The sequence below is a fragment of the Vigna unguiculata genome, chromosome 11, assembly GCF_037176805.1.
Source record: "Vigna unguiculata cultivar grain cowpea cultivar isolate G323 ecotype 2 chromosome 11, ASM3717680v1, whole genome shotgun sequence".
Taxonomy (NCBI): domain Eukaryota; kingdom Viridiplantae; phylum Streptophyta; class Magnoliopsida; order Fabales; family Fabaceae; genus Vigna; species Vigna unguiculata.
The window spans coordinates 42,178,668-42,203,705 of NC_140802.1; the positions used below are offsets into that span (position 1 = coordinate 42,178,668).

Consider the following 25,038-nt stretch of genomic DNA (forward strand, 5'->3'; position numbering starts at 1 on the left):
TCAGATGAACTTAAGGAAATTTATTGATTTATTCTCTTTTGACTGTTGTGTTAAAGACGTGTGTTTTTTGGACTGTTGTAATTGCAAGGTTACAGTCGATAGGAATATTTATTGCTTGGGAACTGGAGAGAGAAGAAATGGTGCCAGAGAACTGCATTTTCAATCGAACACTTTAGGCTAATTCTTCTTTTCCAACTTCTTACATGAACATTTATTAAGGAGTGTTAAATTTTACTCATAATTTTTACAACACCTTTTGTAAGCTTTTTCTTCTTTCTGTATTGGACCACTCAGTTTATGTCACACACCTGTTCTGTTCCTTTCGTTATCCATTAAATAATAAAATATAACATATTAAACAAATTGAACTGTTGCATAGTGATTGTAGTGTTCTGCATATACTTGTGAAATGCAAGAAGAAATCATGATCCTGAGAGGAGTTATCTCATTGAAAAAAGAAGAAGAAAGTATTATGATAGAGAACAATAGAAATTGTGAAGGGAAAATAACATTTAACACTGTAATTCGTCAACATTGGTTTTTGAAAAGCACAATATGTTCTCACACAGCGAATTGATTACAGGAAATAAGACATGGTTGCAGTGATTGTAAGTGAAAAAGAAGAATGAGTGAGAGGAGGCTAATAAGCAAGATATGCAGTGAGCTGCAACAGAGTCTCAACTCCATCGGTATTGTGTTGCTGAGCGCTAACCGGAAAAGTCTTAATGATGGCATAGCCCTCTGCGTTGAGATACTTTCCGGTTCCTCCAATGATGGCGATGTGGGACTCAGAGACTTGGGTTCGATGGACACCAAAGAAGCTGAGACTGTCGACGTAACCACTCTCTTCAAACTTAGCAGTGAAAGCCATTGTCTGGCTGGTTCCATCGACAGAGCTGGCTATATAAAAGCCTTGTGCCTTCCCAACCAAACCTGAACCCAACTCATGTCCCTCCGTGAGTTCATCGTCAAACACAATCATTGTTCCAAACATTATCTTTTGCAGAGTCATTCCTTCTGGGAGCTGATTGGTGTTGGTCACCGGGAAACCAATCCCTCCGTTGCCAAAGTTGTTGCCATTGTTGTTGAAGACGTTCGCTGTGGTACCGCCCAGTCCGGTGAGGAAGGGGAGGTTGTTGTTGTTAAGAATCCCGCCATTGTTGTTGTTCTGGGGAAGCCCACCGTTGAGAGGAAGGTTTGCACCGTTTGGCTTGGCGAATGCCACTTGAGCGTTCAGAGCAGGATTCGTGACAACGCCCGTTACGGCTCGAGCTGAGGGGTTGGAACCTCCCAGAATGTCGTGCATGAAAAATGAGAGTGTGTGGTGTTGGTCAACGCCGTTTATTGGTGCCGCAACAGAGGTTGCAGGTAGAAGTGGAGGGAGAGTGGATGAAACGGGGGATTGAGCAGTGTTTGGTTGTTGTGGTGCTTCTTCTACTTCATCCAGGATTCGAGTTGAAGTACTGGAACTGATTGCAAGGAATGTAAGTGCTACTACCAAAAGCATTGCTTTGAGGGGCATTGTCATGTTTATGCTTGTGGAAAGAGATTTTAGAAAAATGGTTAATTTGATGATGTGATGATTAGAGCTACGACGAGAGACAGGTATAAATAGGCAATTTAGAGAAGCAAGTTCAAACACCATAATTATATGTATGTGGTGGAGTTGATGTGTGCGGAGTAGTTGATGAGAGCAGCTAGCTAAGCTCATTGATCCCGTTGAAATTCTCAATGTAGTAGTTAAAACAAGACAGTGTGCATTATAAATAAACCATTAAAGAATCTTCCTCGTAGGAAATTTGAAGCAAAGAATTTCTGAAGCATTACGAAAAATTGAAGTCTTCATTTAATAATAAAGGAGTAAAACTCTAGCTTCTATTACATATTAGAATTGAAAGCCTCCATAAAACTGCATTTGAGTTTTATGCTTGTTAGGATTATAAATAAATATAATAATTTATCACTAATTAATTACAAACGGAAGCAAATGCATTAAAGACAGAACATGTCCATCTTTGAGATAGAGACATCAAGCAGTTTTTTTATCCTTAAATGTTATAAACAGATAATTTGTCTGTAATGAGAGAGATTATAAATTTCATATTTAAATATTTAGAAGCACAATTTTTGTAGACGAAATTGCTTCTCTAAATCAATTATAAAGAGAAGACTTGCTAAAGATGGAAATAAACCTGGGACATCATTGACTATGAGACAGAGAAGATAAATGAGACAGAAGCAGTAGAATTCAAATGATATAATGTAAAAAATTGCAAAGATACAGACAATTCGCCCATACAAAATGCATTATATTAGATTTACGAAGATGTAAGTACAGTCATAAGCTCATCGACACCCTTATCCTCAATGCAGGCAAACTTTATTATGGTTTCCCAGCTCCCCAAATCAAATTCTACCTTTCTCTTCTCCATCTGTTCCAAGACAAAGCATGCACCATCAATATTCCCAAATTTCAAAAGGCCAACAACCAGACAGTTAAATGTTTCCGATCGTGGACAGTGTCTACTTGTTAGCATTGCATTCAAAACATTCAGACCTATCTCAAAATCCCCTATCCGGCACAAACCATCAACCACCATCCTGTATGTAGCTGCATTAGGCTCACATCCACCAATCTGCATCTCAAATAAAACTTTGTATGCTTCCACTGCCTTGCCTTCCTTGCAAAGATAATTTATCAATATGTTGAAAGTTACAACATCTGGCTTAAGCCGCCTTTTCTTCATCTCATGGAGCAAAGACTTGACCTCTTCAACCTTTCCTCTCTTCCCAAGATCATTCATCAGCACACCAAAATTCACCGGCTGGGGTTTACACCCGTGATACGCCATATCAAACATTAGCTTCTTAGCTTCATCATACTTCTCCACGGAACACAACCCCTCCATCAACAGAGCATAAGTTACTTCATTTGCGCGTCTACCTTTCTGACCCATGTCCTCAAGCAAGGCCATTGCTTTATCCAAATCACCTTTCCTACACAAAAACCCAATGAGACTATTGTAAGTGACGACGCTCGGTTGCACTCTCTTCTGAAGCATTTCATCAAACACCTCACATGCTTTCCCCCACTCGCCCTTTCTCAACCATCCTTTGGTCATTATATTGAAAGTGACAGTGTTTGGACGAAAACCCATTTCATAGGATCGACCAAAAACATCATTGGCCTCATCGAACCTATCATTGTCTACAAGAACATTGAGAAGAGCGTTGAAGGACTGTATGGTGCGGACACAGTTGAACTGCGGCATTCTGTTAAAGAGTTCAACGGCCTTTTGGGGGCCGTAATATTGAAAGAGAGCTATGAAGACGCTTTCTCTGCATTGCATATCGGTGTCTTTCATGTGAGCGAGAATGGTTTCCACGGCTTCGAACATTCTAGAACGAGCTAATTTGTAGAGCAATGCAGCATAGGAAGGGTAATAGTGGCGAAAACCCTGTTCCTTGTAACGGTGAAAGAGAGACAAGGCTTCTTCTGGGTCTTCCACTGTTTTGACTTCGGTGACGAACGGAATGCGCCTGCGAAGTTTTGGCGGAGCTGGTCTTTCGTTGGGTCGAGGTTTATGCGTGTGGAATTGGGATCCATTGTTAGCATAATGAAGCAATGGATTTGGATTAATCGATTTTCTTCTCCCACAGATCATTCAAGCAGAAAGAAAAGAGTCACAGTGAAGAAATGGAGAATGGAAAGAAGAAGAATAACATTGTTCTAATAATTTCTTCCCAAATTTACTTTATAACAAGAATGTATGTGAAGAAGCATTATGATTGTATAGTCTTATATAATCATATATTTTTAAATAAAATAGATTTTTACACATTTTCATATTATACAATTCTATAGTCTAATTGAACCAATTTATGTTTTCATGAACATGATTTAGTCAGGAAAGTCAAACTTATAAAATTGATTGGTTAAAAATTCAATTTCCTCTTAGTACATGTTTGGTTTATGTCAGAAACACCTTGAATCAATTTTTAACATTAATTTGTGTTGATAAAAGGTTTGGAGACACATAAAATAATTTTTAAAATCAATTGAAGAAGACAAATTTATATTAAATAAAATTAACTATTTAAATTTTTTTATCGACTAAAATAATTTTTCTTAAAAACATAACACTTCTGGTTTAAGGTTTTATCATTAAAATATATATATATATATATATATATATATATATATATATATATATATTATTTTTTATGTTTTTATTCATTTATGTATTTATTATTCATTTTGTGAGGTATAAAAAATGAGTTTAGTCATGGGACCACAAGTTCTTCTTCACAAATGCATAGGTCAAGTTAATGAACTTGTTTAAATTTAATTGGTTTAATTATCATTTTGGTACCAGAATTTGTTGGGTTTGTTCATTTTGGTTCTCTTATTATTTTTTGGTTTAATTTGGTCCTCTAATTCTGTAAAAGGTTTAATTTGGTCTCTGCTGTTAAGTCAACTTTAACACCGTCTTGGTACATGTCACATGTCATTTGGTGGAATTTTCAAAATTTTTTAATTTTTTTAAATTTTTTTAAATTTTTTTTTTAATTTTTTTAAAAAATTAAAAAAATTATTAAACTGCCACGTGTCACCTTATGGTTGTGACACGTGTCAATTTGAAATTTTTTTATTTAAAGAAATGTACTGCCACGTGGCAGGTCATGATTGTGCCACATGTCAAGCTAACATTGGTTGTTTTCAATTTAGTCTCTCTATTTATAATTTTGATTCAATTTAGTCCCCAAATTTTTTAAAATTATTCAATTTTGTCCTTCCAATTTGAGACCAAATTAATAATTAAGCTTAATTACAATTTATATATTCATGTTAAAATAATTTTTTACCATTTATACATCAAATCACTCTCTAAATACTCATGTTATTTCATTTCTTACATTTTTCACTAGTAATTTTTTACACTTGAAATTTTCTATACATGTAAAAAATAATAATAATTTGAATAGTTAGATGGAGTAATTTAATCTATAAATATAATAAAAATTATTTTAATATGTATATATAAGTTGTAATTAAGCTTAATTACTAATTTGATATCAAATTAGAGAGGACAAAATTGAATCATTTTAAAAAATTTGGGGACTAAATTGAATCAAAATAGTAAATTGAGGGACTAAATTGAAAACAACCAATGTTAGCTTGACACGTGACACAATCGTGACCTACCATGTGGCAGTACATTTTTTTAAATAAAAAAATCTCTAATTGATACGTGTCAACCATAAGGTGACATGTGGTAGTTTAATTTTTTTTTAAAAAAAATTTAAAAAAAATTTAAAAAATTTAAAAAAAAATAAAAAAATAAAAATTTCACAAAATGACACGTGACAGGTCAAGGAGACGGTGTTAAAGTTGACTTAACGGCAAGGACCAAATTGAACCTTTTAAAGAATTAGAGGACCAAATTGAACCAAAAAAATAATAAGAGGACCAAAATGAACCAACCCAACAAATTAGGGGACCAAAATGATAATTAAGCCAATTTAATTAATACTTCGATTAACAATGGCTACAGTTTCGATTGTTTAAAAAAAAAATTCTTTTCAATTTGTCTTAAAAGTAATTACTCTATCAAATAATTCATTTCTTGGAACATTGAAGTAATTTCAACAAAAAATATTTTAAGAATCGATATAAATAATCTAAGACTATTTTATCCCTATAAAAATTATCAAATAGTAGTTAAATTATGTCAAACAATATTTTTCCTAATATTAAATGTATAAGATTGGGTAAGATCTTACAGTTCCTATCTACATCCTAAAAGAAATTATACTTACCTCTATATAAAAAGCACCTAAATTGTAATAGTTTGGTGATACCAATTTATATATATATATATATATATATATATATATATATATATATATATATATATATATATATTACAAGATTTATGTTTTTCAGTCTTCTCTTCTCTTCAAGTTATAAATAGTTTTAAACTTGTGTCTTATAATGAATTGATGTTTGTTTATGTGTTTATTAAAAGAGATTTAGAGGTTGAAAAAAAAAACAATAAATATTTTTAAATTTATAATTAAGTTTTGAATATAATTAATGTGAAAATTAATACACAGGTTTAGAAAATCAATATGTATGAAAAAATATAAATAGTAGACTTTGTAAAAGTAAAAAGGATAAAATATGTGCAAAAATATAGAATAGACTTTCTAAAAATATAAAGGACATGCAAAAGTATGTAGAGTAGACTCGCTAAAATACAAACTAGTGTATGAATATACTGGACTAATGTGTATTGTTAGACTCGTTTAGTCCATGCATTGACAAACTCATCTAATATGTGTTGTTAGATTTCTCTAATTAGTATATGGACACATTCGTCTAATGTGTGTTATTAAACTCGTTTAAGCAGTATGTAGACATTCTCATCTAATGTATATTGCAAAACTCCTCTAGTAAGAGAATGAGTAGAGTCGTTTAATGTGTATTGATAACTTATCTAATATATGTATGAATAGACTTGTCTAATATATATTGTTAGACTCATGTAATCAATGTATGGAAAAAAAGTTGTCTAATGTAGGTTGCAATACTCGTCTGATTAGTGTATGAATATACTCGTCTGATTTGTTTTGTTAAATTCACATAATCAATGTATAGAATGACTCGTGACTCATATAATAATTTTTGTTATATTCGTCTAATCGGTATATGGATAGACTCATTTAATATGTATTGTTAAACCCTTCTAATGTTTTTTGCTATACTCGTCTAATTAATGTATGAACAAACTCATTTAATTAATTTAATTAGTGAATGAACAAACTTGTCTAATGTGTATTAATATACTCATGAAATTTATGTATGAAAAGACTTATATAATGATATTGCTAAAGTCATCTCATCAATATATGAACGACTCCTAATGTGTATTGCTAAATGCATCTAATCAATACATCGATAGACTCAACTAATATGTATTGCTAAACTATGAATACATTCATATAACATTTGTTATACTTGTTTAATTAGTTTATTATCAAACACGTATAATCACTAACACAAAAAAGCCTTTTAACGTCCGACATTTTTGACCTTTGACGTCTGCCCAAACACCGACGTCGTATCGGATGACGTCAAAATAACGTCGGAAAAATAGCAGACGTCACTTGACGTCGGTCTTTTAGGAATCCGACGTTATCCAACGTCGGGGCTAGTAACACAGACGTCAATTTTCGCGCTAAAATGAGGGAAAAACCTGAGCAGTTTAACGTCTGTCAGAGCCCGTCAGACGTTAAATAACGTCGACCCTGGTACGGTCAGACGTTAAATAACGTCTGTCAGGGCACACCAGACGTCAAACTGCTCCATTTTTTTTAAAAAAATTTGACTGTTTTTACAACATCCATACACCTGAAAATCAGAAAATTCCCAGAACAATTTCATAATATTTTCAGCACAATTCTGGAGTTACAGTTATATATAATAGAACTTAAGTTTCAACATATATTCTAAACTAATATAAATAACAACAAACTAAAAATTTCAACATGAAATTCTTGTACAATAAAGTTTTTGAAAGGAGTTCTAATTCATGTGGTATCAACTCCAACTCTCCAATAGATATGCCGCCCATTCCTGTCTTAGTGTGTGGATAATATCATCTGGCAGAGGTGATGGATTCTTGAATCGCTGAAAAAGTAATACAATTTCATTATGTATGAAATTGTTCACGAAATTTTATGAAATTTATGCGTAAACCTTAATGTACACATTGTAGCAAATTATGAAAAATAATTTTTTCAAACTGTCCAATCGGACAATTCAAGATTTAATACAAACGATTAAAAATCTAATCATTTGTATTAAATCTCAAACGGGAACTAAGTTTCGCTCACTGTATACTATAAGTATAATAAATTTACATATATAAAATAACACTGCAACAATAATATTCAAAAATAAAATGCAATGAGAATTATTAAAAATGCATATATCTAATAATAAATATAATTTTATTTACTAATTTTACAAATATTATTATAAAATTTTAAATAAAATAAAAAAATAGGCCAAAAAAATTAACAAAAAAATAGTCTAAGACTAAAACTATAATGACATTTATAAATTAATACAAGTAATTATATACATACAATGAACAAATATATACATACAATGAAAAACTAACCTCCTCTAATTGAAAGACGAACTTTGAGAGGAAGTCTAGGGTCTCTGCACACTGCTGGCCAAATGGGAACGAAGAGCAAGTGGGACGAATCTCAAAACGCTGCAAATGGGGATGAAAACGGAAAATAATCGGTTCAAAACGCGTAAAATCAACCCATAATTAAACCCCAACAAGTTTGATGGCGAAAACCTTTCGAAACTCACCTGGAGGGGGTCGGAAATGGCGTCGCCGGCAGGAACTCTCGCGGAAATGATGAACAGCGCGAGGGTTTCTACGTTTCGCGCAGAGATAAGCTGAAACTTAACGTCGGGGGTGTTATGTCCGACGTTAAGTGACGTCGGGGGTGGGAGGGGCCGACGTTAAGTGACGTCGGGGGTGGGAGGGGCCGACGTCCTTTTTTGAGTGACGTCGGGGTATTTTTTAACAGACGTTAAGTAACGTCTGCCCGCTCCACGTCAGACGTTAAAAATGTCTCATTATTTACAAAAATGCCACCGCTCATTTTTAACATTGGGCTTTTTTTAGGCAGACGTTATTGGGGTGACGTTAAATGTCTTTTTTGTGTTAGTGAATGTGTATTGCAAGATTTATCTAATCAATATGAGTGGATAGACTCGTGTAATGTATAGTAATAATAATTTTATCTAATTTATGTAATGAGTGACTTGTGCAATGTATATTATTAGACTTGTCTAACCAATGTATTAACATACTCGTGTAGTGTTTGTTGCTAGATTTGTTTAATTAGTGTTGTGGATATAGTAGTCTAATCAATGTATATGCATACGTGTATTAGAAAACTAATTTAATTAATGAATGGATTGATTCATCTTATTTTCTTATACCATAAGATATATATATATATATATATATATATATATATATATATATATATATATATATATATATAAAATATCTTTTAAAATAATATTATTTAAAGAAATAAAAGATAAAAGATATTTTTCTAAACTTAATTTTATGAATGATCAAGTAATTGTAAATCATAGAAAGATAAATCATTTTATATAATATATATTAGATTTCGTAAATTATCATATTTATTTAACATTTTTATATAATAACAAAATATTGAATTGAATTATTTAATTCAAATATAAATTAAGTTATTAAATAAATAAATAAATAAAAATGATTATCTGATGTGTGTGAATATGTTAACACTACTAGAAAAATATAATTTAGCTACCGAAATAATTTAGTCACAAATTGTGACTGAAATAGTCACCGCTTCATAGTAGTCGCAAATAGCCATCGATTTAGATACGGAATAAATGTACAGTAATATTCATTACTAGAGCGACTGAAATAGCCACATAAAAGTTTTAGTTTCTAAATATTATGTTTTAGCCACGGATTTAGCGACCAAAATAAATCTTATTTTGTAAAATATATTAAATATGGTAATTAGCCAGCAAATATTTTCAGTCGCTAAACATTATTTAGGGTTAAATATACATTTGGTCTCTATTTTCGTTGTTTTTATTTAATTTGGTCCTCATTTTCGTTTTGTGTTCAATTAGGTCCTTAATTTCATCAAATTTTGGTCAATTTGGTCCTTTTTGTTAATAGTGTTTAAATAGTTAATGTTTTTTAACCGTACATACAATGTGTCAGCTCCTGGTTTTTTTCATTTTTTATTTAATTTTTTTAATTTTAAAATAATTATCAACGTATCAAGTCATAATTGTGTCACGTGTCAATGTTAATGCCACATGGCTGTGTTATTTTTTTTGGTCAATTTAGTCCCTATATTCGTATTTTTGTTCAATTTAGTCCCTATATTCGTTATTTTTTTCATTTTCATCCCAATTTTGGTTAAATTTGTTTTTTTTCTAATATTTATATTCTAAAATAATGATACTTTTAAAATTGATATTTAAAAATATTTTAAATATTAGAAATATTTTTGAAATTAACATTAACATTTAAATATATTTTTTTTTAGATTTTAATTTAATATCTAAAACGAAATACAAATATTAAATATTTTAGATTTAAATGTTAATTTTACAAATGTTAATATATATTTTTAAAACATTAAATAATTATATTCTATTTAATAATTAATATAAGAATTGTATTCAATTTATAATTAAATATAATAATTTATAATTGATTTTCAAAAATAATTAATAATAATGTCAATTATATATATATATATATAATATTTAAAAAAAAAATTGATCTCGACTTTAAAGGGAACAAATTGTTTCATTTTAACAAAAATTGAGACTAAATTAAAGAAAAATAACAAATATAGGAACTTAATTGAACAAAAATAATAAATATTGGAACTAAATTAAATAAAAATAAATAATACAACAACAAGATCACACGTGGCAAAATTGTGAATTGACACAAAATTTTTTTTTGAAATTAAAAAATAAAATAAAAATTTAAAAATTTAAAAATATCAGGAATTTACACGTGATATGTACTATTCAAAAACGTTAATTATTTAAACACCGTTAGTAAAAAAGATTAAATTGACCAAAATTTGACGAAAATGAAAACCTAATTAAACACAAAACAAAAATGAGGATCAAATTGAATAAAAACAACGAAAATAGAGATCAAATGTATATTTAAGCCCATTATTTAATATGTAATGTTTTAGCCACCGATCTAGTGATCGAAATAATTATATATTTTAATATATTTCAAATGTTTAAAAATAATTATATTATTTCAAATTATTAATAAATAATTATTTATTTTTACTAAATTTATAATGTTCTAATCTAATTGCTTCCAAAATTCTCTACTTTCTTTAAAATTAAAAATATTGGTTAACTAAAGTTGAAAAAATCAATTCCTCCAAAATTTTCTAACTCCCTGCTTGAGACTAAAATAAATTTGAATAAAAAATACTTTCCTCTTTCTTGGCACCGTGTAGAATGAAAAAAACAAATAACTCAGTTGAAAGTCTTAACCTCTCATCTTCTCTCTAATGGCCAGTTTCTTTCTCATTACACCACACCGCCGTTCCTCTTCACACCACATCATCGTCTTCATCTTCTTTCTCGCTATCGGATTCCTCCTCACTTTAATCGTTGGCACACTTTGTCTTTTCCTTTTTCACCGGTTCCACCCTTTGACCGTTGTTGAGCTTATATTTCGTAAGTTTATTGCTCATATCCTCTCGCAGTTGTTTATTGTTCTTCATTGACATCTACTTGGTTATTGTTTGTCTTAACATGTATTTAAATTTAAACATCGAACATAGATTGCTGTGTTGAACAGGTGTAAATTGGATCCGCTTTGTTATGTGGTTCTGAACGAAATTGAAACCCTAATTTTCGTGTTTGGTTTAGAGGAGGAAGTGGATTTACTGTGACACTAGGTAGAAAAAATGGATTTAGTGGTGCTATGAATGGGATTTGAAAACCCAAGGTTCAAGCTCCGATCGTTCCTCAAAGAGGTAAGAGTTTTTAATGGGAATTTCCACATGTCTTGATGGACCTCTTTTGAGTATAAGTGGAAGGAGATCCACAACAATGCAGTGGAAATGGAGGAGGAGGTGTGCAGAACTCTCAGCCATGGAAGATTGGTGAAAATGAAGAGTAGAAATGGAACTATGGAATGGAAGGTGGCTAAAGGAAATGTTGGAGAAGATTAGCCATGTATGCTCTCAAATTAATAGAATGGTGGAGTGATCTCAACAATAGCATTTATTATCAATTCAAGAGTCACCTTTACATGTGCATAGGAAACTATCATTTATAGTAGATTAGCTTCCTTAATGCAATTCAAAATAAGCACAAATGAAACATAGATGTAGCTTGAAGAGCAAGCTTGATTCTCGACCATATGATGTAGAAGATGATGCCAAGTGTCCTTGTCACACACTCCTTGCCACCTTCACACTCTCCTTGCCTTGGTCATGCTTAACTTGCTTGTCTCCATGTGTAGCACATGCCAAAGCATTCTTGGCCAACAAGGAAATTGGGCTTGGTCCAATTTTATGCACCATGTAATCACACATGTTCTAGCTTATTTATTGAAAGCAAAGTCTAAACAATGACCCAATTTAAATATAAATTACAGTCTTCCATTCATCAACTCATATTTTGTAGATTTCTTTGACCCATGTGAATAAAATGAAAAGTTCATAATTGACTTGATCATCTTATGAGAAACTTAGGTGGATCTTCTTCATTATGCTTCTAGTGACTAAATCTTGATATGGGTTTGAGCTTATTAATGCATTTGGACTTAGGCCTGTTGAGGTCACGTCATATCTCGCGCAATCCATCTTCAAAAAGAAGTTGCTATTATTTGTGAGCTTCGTTCCTTTGTTCCGGTAACTATTTCTTGGATCTACTTTAGCCCCATATCGTCATTGTATATTCATCTTTCCTTGTTCTGACCTTGCACCCATCCCATATCAGTGGAATACTCTGAAACTTGTATTGTTTATATTTCTTTTATCTCTTTAATGGATTTTAGAAATAAATGTGTTTGCATCCCCCACTCGGTCATTAAAATGCAAGATTTGATAGCTTCGTGCATGCACATTTTTCATTTGACAAGTTTTTCAGTTTGTTATATGTCCCATCGTAATTAAAAACTTCCACGAACACACCAACTAAAACTTACTTTTTTTTTTCAAATTTCAGGTGTTAGAAGTCCAAATTTAATACCTACACGGAAACAAGCATTGTTCGTTGGCATGCTGTAAATATCACAATTAAAGCCAAATCATGCTATAGGAATTTAAAGCCAAAACATAGGTCACGAATTTAAAGTCAAAATATAGGATGAAAATTTAAGATATTAAAAGTTAATATGAAGAATATATAAATAAAATTTTCTATATATTTAAAGTTTTAAATTGAAAACAATATCTCAATATTATATAAATATTTTCTTTTTCTAAAAAAAAATGTTTGTAATTCTAATACGAAATTTAAATTTGTTCTTATATTTTAATTTTACAATTTTAAAAATAAATTGATATAATCATCTTAATTGTGTTAAATTTTTTAAATGTTAAACAATGTTTAATAATAGAATTTGACCTGGAACATGTCAAATTATAATTCAAACCCATCCATCATGTTACAAAAATTTAACACAATTAAACTATAAAAATTATTTTTTATGTATTTTTAAAATTTAAAAACCAAACTATATAAAAATCAAAAACAAAACGAATTATAATTTCACATACGCACAACAAACATATTTAAACTTGAATATATATATATATATATATATATATATATATATATATATATATATATATATATATATATATATATATATATATATATATATATATATAAGAAAATAAACATATGGTTCTATAAATTCTTTTTCGTCTGTATTATATATGAAAATATTACATATTCCATGCTCATGCCTTCATCATAATAATCTCACGTAAATTACAGTCCAAACTACAGTTTCAAAGAGCATTTTCCAACTCATACACACCATAATCTCAGACGCAGAAAGAAGAAATACAAACTGTGATGCATGTATATATATATAACTTGGGTGTCACAATTTGCATGGATAATTAACTAGAGTTGATGAAAAAGTGTAGGATCTAATCGTGCAACAGGGATGCATATAAGATCATTGGCCCTTGGAGCAGTCAACCCTGGACGTTCATCCATATTGATTCTGCTTCTTCCATGCTCCAGGATTTCACCTTCAGAACCAAACATCTTCCACTCAAAACACTGCACCAGTGTTCCAATGATCGTAGGCAATTCACGCATGGCCAAAGGCATACCAGGGCACCCTCTTCTTCCACTCCCAAATGGCAACAACTCAAAATGGTGACCTTTCAGATCCAAATCCTTTCCTTCACCTTCTACAAACCTTTCTGGTCTAAACTCCAAAGGCTTCTCCCAGACACTGTCATCCCTCCCCATAGCCCAAATGTTTAGGCACACTATTGAACCCTTTGGAATCATGTTTCCATCAACCACACAGTCTTTGGTTCCCTTTCTCATAATCATTGGTATTGGTGGATGAAGCCTCAGTGTTTCTTTTATGATGCCATGGATATAAGGAAGCTTTGCACTGTCTGCTTCACACAGTAATCTCTTGTTTGCAGTGACTTTGTCCACCTCCTCTTGTGCTTTCTGCAACACTTTCGGATTGTTCAACAGTTCTGCTATTGCCCACTCTACTGATATAGCAGTTGTGTCTGTAGCTGCTGTGAAATAATCCTGAAAATAATAGTCATAATTGATAAATTAAAACTTCCATTTTATTTGTTCATGTGGAATGATTTCTTAACAATTTATTTATGTACACGTGTCTTAAAACATATATATATACACGGGCTTTTATTTTATTTTTAAATGTTTGTTTTTAATATTTTTATCCAACTTTTATCAATCACATTTTATAATCTTTAAGAATAATTAATATAAAACCATTAACTATATTGAAGATATATATATATATATATATATATATATATATATATATATATATATATATATATATATATATATATATATTTGAAAAATTAGAAATACTTTTACTGAACTAAATGCCTATGTGGTTATGATAATAAATAGGTTTGATTTTTTTTTTTTGACATTTTAAATGTTGCTTACCTATTTCATGAACATGGTCTTTATTTAAAGTATGACGACTTTGAATAATAGATGATAATTTACACTCCTTAAAAAATACAATCATTTTAAAATTCAATATATTAATATTTTAAAATTTAATATTAATTTATATATATATATATATATATATATAAATTTTGTTAATATATTTAAAATAAATATATTAATATGATAATATATTTATATGTTTATTTTTAATATTTTAAACCTCATATATATTAAAATTTTTAATATATTTAAAAATTGATATTTTAATATATTGAAGATAAATGTAATACAATTGAAAAACTAAAAATATTTTAAATAAACTAAATATCTATTAATGAGTGTGGTTATGATAATAATTAATAGGTTTGATTTTCTAACATTTGGTTACCTATTACCTCTTCTTTCATACGAGCACTCCTTAAAGTATGAAGACTTTGAATTGGAGATACTATGTTATCACTTCACAACTCAATATATTAACATTTTAATCATATTTTTTTATATTTTAATTTATAATATATATATATATATATATATATATATTATTTATTTAGTTTCAGATTATATAAAACAAAACAAAAAATTTGACACACTTCTACGTTAATTTGGCATATTATTTTTCACTTTTTCATTAAAAAAATGTCAAAGTAGTGTAAATATGTCAACCTACTATCACGGGTATTTTTTATTGAAATTTTTTAGTGTTATTCTTTGCTTAATATTAACAATACATTGATATTTACATTTTAAAAATCATTTTAATTTATTTTAAAATATTAAAATCAGTGTTTATCAAAGTATTTTAAAGGTACAATATAAAGAGTTCAGTAAAAAAATCCAAATTCATACCATAAAATAAAATAGATTTACATTTTAAAGAGTCAAAGTTATCATTTCTGGATAATAGTATTTTGTGATTAAAAAGTTTTTTTTATAATCATTTGACACTACTATTCACTATTTTTTTTTCTTCACAAATAAAAAATTTATTTTTTATGATTATTTTACTTTTATATGAATGTCAAATAATAGTGTGAAATAACTGTTTTTTCTTAGTTTTTAATATTTTAAACTTTATACTCATAAGAAGAAGATGTTAGGGTTAATTGACACAAAACTTCATGCCTCCTGACAAACAACAATCTATGTATGAAGAACCTACACGTACCAAGATCAATGATTTGACATGGTTCCGAGTTAACTCAACCTCCAAGTCTTTCTGTTCAACAATATCCAGCAAAATATCGAGAAAGTCCTTCACTTTCTCTTCTCCATCTTCACAACGCTCAACCTTCGATTCCCTTCGCAGTTCTTCACGATCAGAGATGATCTTCTCCAGCAGAGAATCGTACCTCTTGTGTATATCCAATGCCCTCTTCTTGAAACCTTGCAAGTCCAAGTTCCTGCAGAAACCTATGAAATCCGAAACGTTAAACTCTCCGAAAATCTGCGTCACCTCACGAACCAACGCACGTGCCTGCTCTGCCTGGCTGTCTGTTCCGGAGCTCGTGATGCCGAGCATCATCTGCGATATCACGTTGTTGGAAAGCCTCATGAGTGACTCAGTGAGGTTCACGCTTTCTTTGGCCTGCGATTTGTGGAACAGAGTTTGAACGAATTCGTGAACGAGCCTTGTCCGAAGCGGTAGGAACTGATGAAGGCTTCGGTTTCCCAAGAGCTCGGTGGTGCTGAGCTTTTTCATGAACTTCCAGTAAGTATCGTAAGGTGCAAACGCGAACGTGGCGTTGTGGTAGGTAACCATGTCGATGGCCATGTTCATTTTGCGAGAAGTGTATGTGAGCTCATTGGTTTTGAGAAATTCTTTGGCGAGTGAAGGGGTGTTTGCAACAATGAACTTCTCAGAACCTATTCGAAGGTAGATAAGAGGCCCATATCGGAGAGAAAGTTCTTGGAAGGCGTGGTGGATTAGGGGTTTAAGCAGATGGAGGTGACCGATAATGGGTAATGCCGGTGGGCTTGGAGGGGGCTTCAAGTGGGCCTTGGGCTTTTTTCTTCTCTCAAACAAGACTTTGAAAAGGCAAGCACAGAGGAAGAAACTCAGAACTGACAAGAGGGACTCAGAAATCATCATGGTTGTTGTTTAACTAAGATTTATGAATTGAAGATGCTTTTCAAGATACTAGCAATGGCTTTTATACACATGCACTCTGAAAATCATTATAGTCAATTGTTATGAAAATTGTTGTCAACTTAAGCTATCTGATATACCTGCAATGAATCCCTGAATTAATTGTAATGTTGAAGTTAACACCAAAAAGTACATTTATTTTTTGATTTTTACATAATGGAGATAAAGACATATAGCAAACTTTTTCTATATTGATCATATTTATAGAAAATCATGTCAATATAAAATTATTTGATAAATATAATTATGGTTCATATTTTGTACTTTAAAGTTCGAAATTTTAAAAACATATTTAAATTTATATAATGTAACTATTAGATGTATCTGAAAAGTTGTTAAATTTTAATAAATAATCCTTTTACGAAGATGTTATCATATAAGCATTACAAACAAACTCTTGTTTTTAATATATAAAAAATGCAGAATTATAACTTAAGTATTTTTTTCGAATAGGTTGTTGTACAATTGAATTCGATCATAGTGGCGTAAGTCCTAACGCATATTTTGAAGTTGTTTTTTTATTTTTGTTTGTGTTAAAAAAAACAGCATTAAAATTAGGAAAATTATTGGAGAATATTTCTTCTACTATAATGAATGTTGACAAACCTTAGCTTTGAACTTTATACTCACTTTCAAGCCATACCAAACTCGATCTGGAAAGTACCTTTACCTAATAATTTGGGAGACTTTGTAGCTAACCATATTATATTCTTTTTATTAAAATGAAATTAAGATTTTCAGTTTATTTATAAAACATTATGTCCTTTGAAAATATAACCAAACCACTAATTTCAGAAAATAGGGTAAAAGAACGTTTAAACAAATAAAAAACATTATTTAAAAAAATGCTTTTATAGTTAAAAACATAATTTATGCTCGTCAAGAAGACATAATAAAAGGTGTATATTTGCATAATTAATTAATTATGTTACCCATCTGACATAATGAATGTGTAAACAATGGTTCTATTTAAAAAAAATTAAAATAATATCTCAAAATTAAGTATCTTTTTTAGGTTTATATATCTAAAAAGAGATCATGGATCCCTTGTATATTTGAAAATGAATAGAGTGCACATTAAAGTTTTAGTTGGTGTGAATGAGACTATGATAACTTCATGGAAGTTTAAATGTTGAAAATTTGGATTCTTGTAGCCGTGAGCCTTTGGATTAATGAAAAATGTTTTCTTGTGAGAAGAATAAAATGTAGTCGTTGCAAATTTTGCAATCATACCGATATAATTTTTCTTTCTTCCGTCGCCATTAAAGCAAAGTGAGAAGAAAAAAAAAAGCTTAACTTACTTTTTTTTTTCTTAGAGTTAAATATTTTTGTATTTAAATTTAGACATTAAATTAAAATTTATTTTTATTTTAAATTTTGATATATTTTATTCTTAAACTTTAAAAATAATTCGATATCATCTTTTTAATCAATAATATTAAGTTTTTTTTTAAAATAATGTTTTAAACTTACATTATGTAATTAATTCAAACGTTATTTGACAAATCTAACAATATTTAATGCTGATGAAACAAATATGTTTGACATGTTTTTCTAAGATATGTCTTTGTGAAATGCTTATCAATAATGGTTGTACCTACCCCAATTCAATGTTAAGGGAGATAATTTAACATTATAATATTTCTATAACATTCTAATAATTTGGATTGAAAAGCATATTCAAGTACTAAATAATTAATTTTATCTTTTCACTTATCAAGGCCTTATTAGTAAAGGTTTAAAAATTTATAATTTATAAATACAAATTGATTCATATCACTTAATTCTTTCTTCGTGTAATTATAATGTATTTGTGATGGATAATAATGTCATTTCCATTTTATATTTGAATAATTAATTTATATATTATTTAAATCATAAAGACATCGATACATGGACACTACTTTTTTTTTCTTATTATCATTTAATATTATCTTTTATTATTATTTTTTAAATATTAAAGTTAATTTTTTGTTAAAACTATTTTATTCTCGTATAAATTGTTAAATGATGTAAAAAATTATTGTTTTCAAATCATAATAACCGTATCAAAATTGTCGACGTTGTATCATTGTTATGAATCTTTACTCGTTGTTTGTTTTGACCATTATTTCAATATCTTTTCTCAACACCCGTTATCTCAATATTCCTTTCATCCTCCTCTTTACATTTTTTTCTTTTACTTACACTATATTATTTTTCTCGACACGTTCACCTCGATGTTCTTTTTCAATGTCTCGATCTTGGTAACCTCAACAAAATACTAAAATGGTATGTTTAGAGTCTTATAATTAACTTGGATCGTAAAAGTGAGAAAAAAAGAAAAAGATTGCATAAGTTTTAATTTTTCACTAACAAAAAGTTAATATACTAGCCACTAACATTGACCATCAAATAATACCAAGCGGAAATATAATGACAATAATAATACGCCCATGTAAGATTCATAACAAGAAAAGAAAACTAATCTTAACAACTAATAAAGTTACGATATAAAAGAAGTTGTATAATGATATGAAAGAATAGAAAATAAGTTAAAAAAACATAAAAGGTTACGAGAAAATAAAATAAATTATTGATATTTTTTTTAATCTATTTTCATTTTATGTTCATATAAGCAATAAAATACTGGTTATAATTTTTTCAATTTATATATTTATATTTCATATGTAGAATATATATATATATATATATATATATATATATATATATATATATATATATATATATATTTATAAATGTATAGAGTATTTTTATTAGTCAAATCAAAATCATTTAATATTAATTAGAATTTTTTTATTTTATAAAATTAAATACGTTTTTAGTTTTGTGAAATTAGATTTTATCTTTCTAATAATTATTAAATTATTTTCATTCTCAAATATTTTGACACACATGACAATATTGTTCGATACATCATGAGGTCTTTTCATAATGAAAATAAGAGGTCTTTTCATAATGAAAATAATTCAAACCATGCAACAAAATCTAATTTTGCATAAAAAAATTAAAAATATATTTAACTTATCTTTATGAAAAACCATATTTACCTTATTTTTCCCATAATGATTCGGCAATTCGTTGCATCAAATTTCTTACGAAAAATATTATTTAATGTCTTATTTATTTATAGATCGTACGGTTTAATTTTAACTACTACACGAAGAACTTGAAGGATTTCTAATGATGCTCTCATCAACTACTCCGCACAAATTCCATCATAGACACACGCATATGTGTGTATAAGAATGGCTATGAGCATGAGAATGGCAATGCCTTTCAATGCAGTGCTTTTGATAGTAGCACTTACATTCCTTGCAATCAGTTCCAGTACTTCAACTCGAATCCTGGATGAGGTAGAAGAAGCACCACAACAACCAAACACTGCTCAATCCCCCGTTTCATCCACTCTCCCTCCACTTCTACCTGCAACCTCTGTTGCGGCACCAATAAACGGCGTTGACCAACACCACACACTCTCATTTTTCATGCACGACATTCTGGGAGGTTCCAACCCCTCCGCTCGAGCCGTAACGGGCGTTGTCACGAATCCTGCTCTGAACGCTCAAGTCGCATTCGCCAAGCCAAACGGTGCGAACCTTCCTCTCAACGGTGGGCTTCCCCAGAACAACAACAATGGCGGGATTCTTAACAACAACAACCTCCCCTTCCTCACCGGACTGGGCGGTACCACAGCGAACGTCTTCAACAACAATGGCAACAACTTTGGCAACGGGGGGATTGGTTTCCCGGTGACCAACACCAATCAGCTCCCAGAAGGAATGACTCCGCAAAAGATAATGTTTGGAACAATGATTGTGTTTGACGATGAACTCACGGAGGGACATGAGTTGGGTTCAGGTTTGGTTGGGAAGGCACAAGGCTTTTATATAGCCAGCTCTGTCGATGGAACCAGCCAGACAATGGCTTTCACTGCCAAGTTTGAAGAGAGTGGTTACGTCGACAGTCTCAGCTTCTTTGGTGTCCATCGAACCCAAGTCTCTGAGTCCCACATCGCCATCATTGGAGGAACCGGAAAGTATCTCAACGCAGAGGGCTATGCCATCATTAAGACTTTTCCGGTTAGCGCTCAGCAACACAATACCGATGGAGTTGAGACTCTGTTGCAGCTCACTGCATATCTTGCTTATTAGCCTCCTCTCACTCATTCTTCTTTTTCACTTACAATCACTGCAACCATGTCTTATTTCCTGTAATCAATTCGCTGTGTGAGAACATATTGTACTTTTCAAAAACCGATGTTGACGAATTACAGTGTTAAATGTTATTTTCCCTTCACAATTTCTATTGTTCTCTATCATAATACTTTTTTTTTTTCAATCAGCTAACTTCTCTTTAAAAGGTAGAATTTTTAGTATGCAACTATTTGAGAACACTTGAAAAGTTGGATATCCAACTGTTTGACAGTGTATTTCCATTCATGTATAAAAAAAAGTTTTGCTTCTTCAACTACAAAGAATGTGTAATCTTCCATGCTAATTGCTATAATATACTATCTAGGCTATGTATACAGTAATTTGAAGAAGTGTTTTGAAGCCATTTGTGGAATGCTGTTGAGGTGAAGGCAGTGTTTGAATTTTGGCATACCCTTTTGCATTATCATATTTTCCAGTTCCTCCAACAACAGCAATATGAGACTCCTTTGTAGCTATCCTGTGCACACCAAAGAAACTAACAGCATCCTCCTCATCATCACCTTCACCACCAAACACAACCGTAAATGCCATGGTTCGGCTACTTCCGTCCAATGAGCTAGTCAAATGAAATCCCTGTGCCTTACCAATAACCTCTGACCCAAACTCATGCCCCTGCGTAATTTCATCGTCAATAACCGTTATTCTTCCGAACAAAAACTTGTCTAGTGATACTTCCAGTGGATTCCTATCGATAACAACCTTGTTTTTGTCAATGTTTCTTATGACCATGGTGGTGCTCGAGTGTGTAGGATTAGTGGCAGTGTTTGTATCAACTAATGGTATGGCACCTTTAAAGGGGAAGATCCTGTTGTTGGGTTTTGAGAAAGGAAGTTTAGCTGTTTGAGTGTCTACAATGGTGCCAGCAACAATTCTTTCTGAAGGGGCTGATCCACCAACGATGTCATGCATGAAGAAAGTAATTGTAGGAGCTGGAGCATCCCCCTCAGTGACCACATCTGTTTTGGCAAAGACGAAGAGATGAAGTACTATTATGGTTTTCAGGGAAAGATATATGAAGGTGATCCTTTTTGCCATTTTCCCTTTTCTGGAAAATGTGATTCATATATATCTTGGTGATGAATAATGGCACGGTTCGTTGCTTTGAAGAAGGATGAAGTTGTAATATTATTGGTAATAGTTGATAAAACCATTTTTAGACCAGTGGCTCAGTTTCATCTTTTGACCAAGTGGTAGTGATACCCAACTAATAGTTGATAAAACCTTTTTTAGAATAAACAACTTGGTTATGGCGTGAGACAGTATGAAGCCTTCTTTAACTATAATTTAAGAGGAATGTATATATTAGTTCTTTTGGAAATCCGTCAATATGTACCACTCTGACTGATATAAAAGATTCAAAATCCAACAACTCACATATTTATAAGGTTATAATGTATTAAGATGCATCATAGACATGGAGAGAATAGACGATGAGGAAGAAGCCTCACTTTCCAACTCAAGACTTAATATTTCCGTCTGCAAGTCCCACATCGTCTAGAGTATTAGACAAACTACTCTTTATAAACTCTCTGACAGATATGTATGTTCGCCGAGCTGGGTTGCGTCAGCTTGTGACCCGAGAGGGGGCACCAGGGTGTTGGAACAAGGTTTGGTCTTCACCGAGCTGGCCTGATGGTTGCATATTGCTGGCTTGCCCACTCCAAGTTGATAGTTGAGCCATGGGTCCTTTGCGAAGGCAAGGGTCTCCTGGTTCCTAGACGGGAGGGCACAGCGTGAGGCTGGTTTTACAGAGCAGCGACAACCTCTGGCTCTTGACAGTGGAGGGATCACAGGCTGCTGCACCTTCGGGCCATTGAGCTTGGTGAGCCATCTCTTGAACCAACACCTTTTTATCATGGGAGCCTGTAGAACCACACTCAAAAAGGATGCTTGTCTTCTTCTCCCCAAACTTTATAATTTGACAGCCATTGGTACTGTTCATATCCCACCAAAGATCACCACACACTTTGTCTTCTTCTCCCCAAACTTTATAATTTGACAGCCATTGGTACTGTTCATATCCCACCAAAGATCACCACACACTTCTTATACCAAAGTAATTAATAGGAGAAAGTAAAATAGAGTTTTGAAAATGTAGATTAATCTCATAATGTCTGTGGGACCAAATGCAGCATCTATATTTTCCTTTCCTTACAGTCTTCGCCTTTTCTAAGCTTCAGCTACTAGTACTACCTACTGCTTATCCATTGTTTCCAACTTCTTCTCTCTAGTTCATATTTTTTGACCTCGCCACTGGCTAAGAAATTAAGCACCATACTCATTACTCGATCCACAAAAACCATGAAAATGATGAAGGGAACTGATGTGTTCTGTTCTTCCTCTGCTTCCACAGCAATAACTTGTGGGATGCACCATCGTTCTACAGCGCGTGGAAGGACCAAAAGCTACGACCATGACGGAAGGAAAAGCCAACTCTGTGTACCTTGTTCATCCCAATTGCCCATAAGTCCTAAGCCTTACTTGGAGAAGCACAGAAACATCTCAGCTCATAAGGGTAACTGTGACACGCGTACAAAAACTTTTGTTCATGCTACTGCTGAGGGTTCATCCAGAAGATATCTCCTTGCTGACGCGCCATTCATTGGGTGGGTATCAGAGTCTAACAAATTCACACAAATGGTTCCTTCTCAACATGATGTCCAAGACAAGGCTGTGGTTATCAAAACAAACCACGCTCCTACTGTTCGCTCAAAGGACCAGGTTTTTCTTTTCTTTTCAACCTTTGTGTCTTACTAGTTAGTTACCACTTTTTGTGAATGAAAATTTGGGGTTTGTTTTACGATGACGTTAGGGTTGTCTTCTGAAACCTTGATCAGGTTGTGGTTTTGAGGGTGTCATTGCACTGCAGGGCCTGCGAAGGAAAACTTAGAAAACATATTTCAAAAATGGAAGGTGCGTCTGCTTAATCCATACTTAGTTTTCGAGTTTACATGGAACAGTGATTAAATGTGTGCGTTTTGGAATATTATATATATGGGTTTGTAGGAGTGACATCATTCAGCATAGAAATGGAGACGAAGAAAGTGACGATAATCGGAGACGTGACACCAGTGGGGGTACTGGAGAGTGTATCCAAGGTCAAGAATGCACAGTTGTGGCCATCTCTCTGAACTTCCATAACTGATACACCTTTCGGGTGTGCGTGTTTGTATTATTAGAATTTGGATAACTTGTGAAGCACTCTTTAATGAACATTTTCCCTTAGTTGTTTGTATACTTATTGTGTAGTGGCGAGTGAAGTGGTACAACTGACAGCTCTGTAATTGCACGTGTATGTTGAATGCACTTTGTTGGTGTGAGAAGCTAGAAGGTAATGCATGCCAGACAGTGGTAGCAGAGAGCACTCAAGAGTCTCTTTGGAAGCATTCTCTTCACAAAACTATTGCTTCTAACATTTTTCTTTTTCATCTTCTGAAAGCAGTGAGAGATAGTTAATGTGACATGATGCAGGTCCCATTGTTGAAGGGTTCGGTTTGCTTTTGTTGTTTTTGTGAACATTCTACATTCTACATTCCCTACAAGTAACCTAATCATGACAGCATAGTCCACTTTCATTTACTGTTGCTTTATCTACTTTTTCTAACCAATTCATGAGACAAAAGGTGGCACCACAATTCTATTTATCGCTAGTTTACTTTCCTCTTCGAGTTCTTTGCTTTAATTTCTTTGACTGAACCTCGGACTTCTGGAAAAAGAAAATACCATAAGAAGTTGAAAAGCCACGTGCAGGCACACATGTAGTTATTGATTTACTCTTTTTACAACATTTTTGAAAAAACAAAAACGTTTAGGGACTAATACACACAGTTTCTTCCATCTTACTTCTTCTGAACATTTTATTTCGCTATAAA

At 31.8% G+C, this 25,038-nt stretch overlaps 4 protein-coding genes, 1 non-coding gene and 2 pseudogenes across 5 annotated transcripts; 3 read left to right on the top strand and 4 right to left on the bottom strand.

Annotated features, from left to right (window-relative positions):
- Positions 1-492: 492 nt before the first annotated feature.
- Positions 493-1,577, bottom strand: LOC114169633 (dirigent protein 25-like). Its single transcript, XM_028054873.2, has one exon. It carries the CDS (start codon positions 1,526-1,528, stop codon positions 641-643), a length of 888 nt encoding a protein of 295 aa, XP_027910674.2. The 5' UTR covers positions 1,529-1,577; the 3' UTR covers positions 493-640.
- A 604-nt stretch (positions 1,578-2,181) lies between these two features.
- Positions 2,182-3,756, bottom strand: LOC114169632 (Tetratricopeptide repeat (TPR)-like superfamily protein). Its single transcript, XM_028054872.2, has one exon. It carries the CDS (start codon positions 3,663-3,665, stop codon positions 2,319-2,321), a length of 1,347 nt encoding a protein of 448 aa, XP_027910673.2. The 5' UTR covers positions 3,666-3,756; the 3' UTR covers positions 2,182-2,318.
- A 9,781-nt stretch (positions 3,757-13,537) lies between these two features.
- Positions 13,538-16,904, bottom strand: LOC114169631 (cytochrome P450 93B16-like). The gene is made up of 2 exons (XM_028054870.2): positions 15,969-16,904; positions 13,538-14,395 (listed from the first exon to the last, which is right to left on the bottom strand). Exons 1-2 carry the CDS (start codon positions 16,890-16,892, stop codon positions 13,739-13,741), a joined length of 1,581 nt encoding a protein of 526 aa, XP_027910671.2. The 5' UTR covers positions 16,893-16,904; the 3' UTR covers positions 13,538-13,738.
- A 3,299-nt stretch (positions 16,905-20,203) lies between these two features.
- LOC114169634 (dirigent protein 25 pseudogene) lies at positions 20,204-21,251 on the top strand (annotated as a pseudogene).
- A 215-nt stretch (positions 21,252-21,466) lies between these two features.
- Positions 21,467-22,201, bottom strand: LOC146881913 (dirigent protein 24 pseudogene; annotated as a pseudogene).
- A 513-nt stretch (positions 22,202-22,714) lies between these two features.
- Positions 22,715-23,016, top strand: LOC146881914 (signal recognition particle RNA). Its single transcript, XR_014986697.1, has one exon.
- A 175-nt stretch (positions 23,017-23,191) lies between these two features.
- On the top strand, positions 23,192-24,743 carry LOC114169636 (protein SODIUM POTASSIUM ROOT DEFECTIVE 2-like). The gene is made up of 3 exons (XM_085669436.1): positions 23,192-23,887; positions 24,004-24,079; positions 24,173-24,743. Exons 1-3 carry the CDS (start codon positions 23,468-23,470, stop codon positions 24,295-24,297), a joined length of 621 nt encoding a protein of 206 aa, XP_085525562.1. The 5' UTR covers positions 23,192-23,467; the 3' UTR covers positions 24,298-24,743.
- The last annotated feature ends 295 nt before the right edge of the window (positions 24,744-25,038 follow it).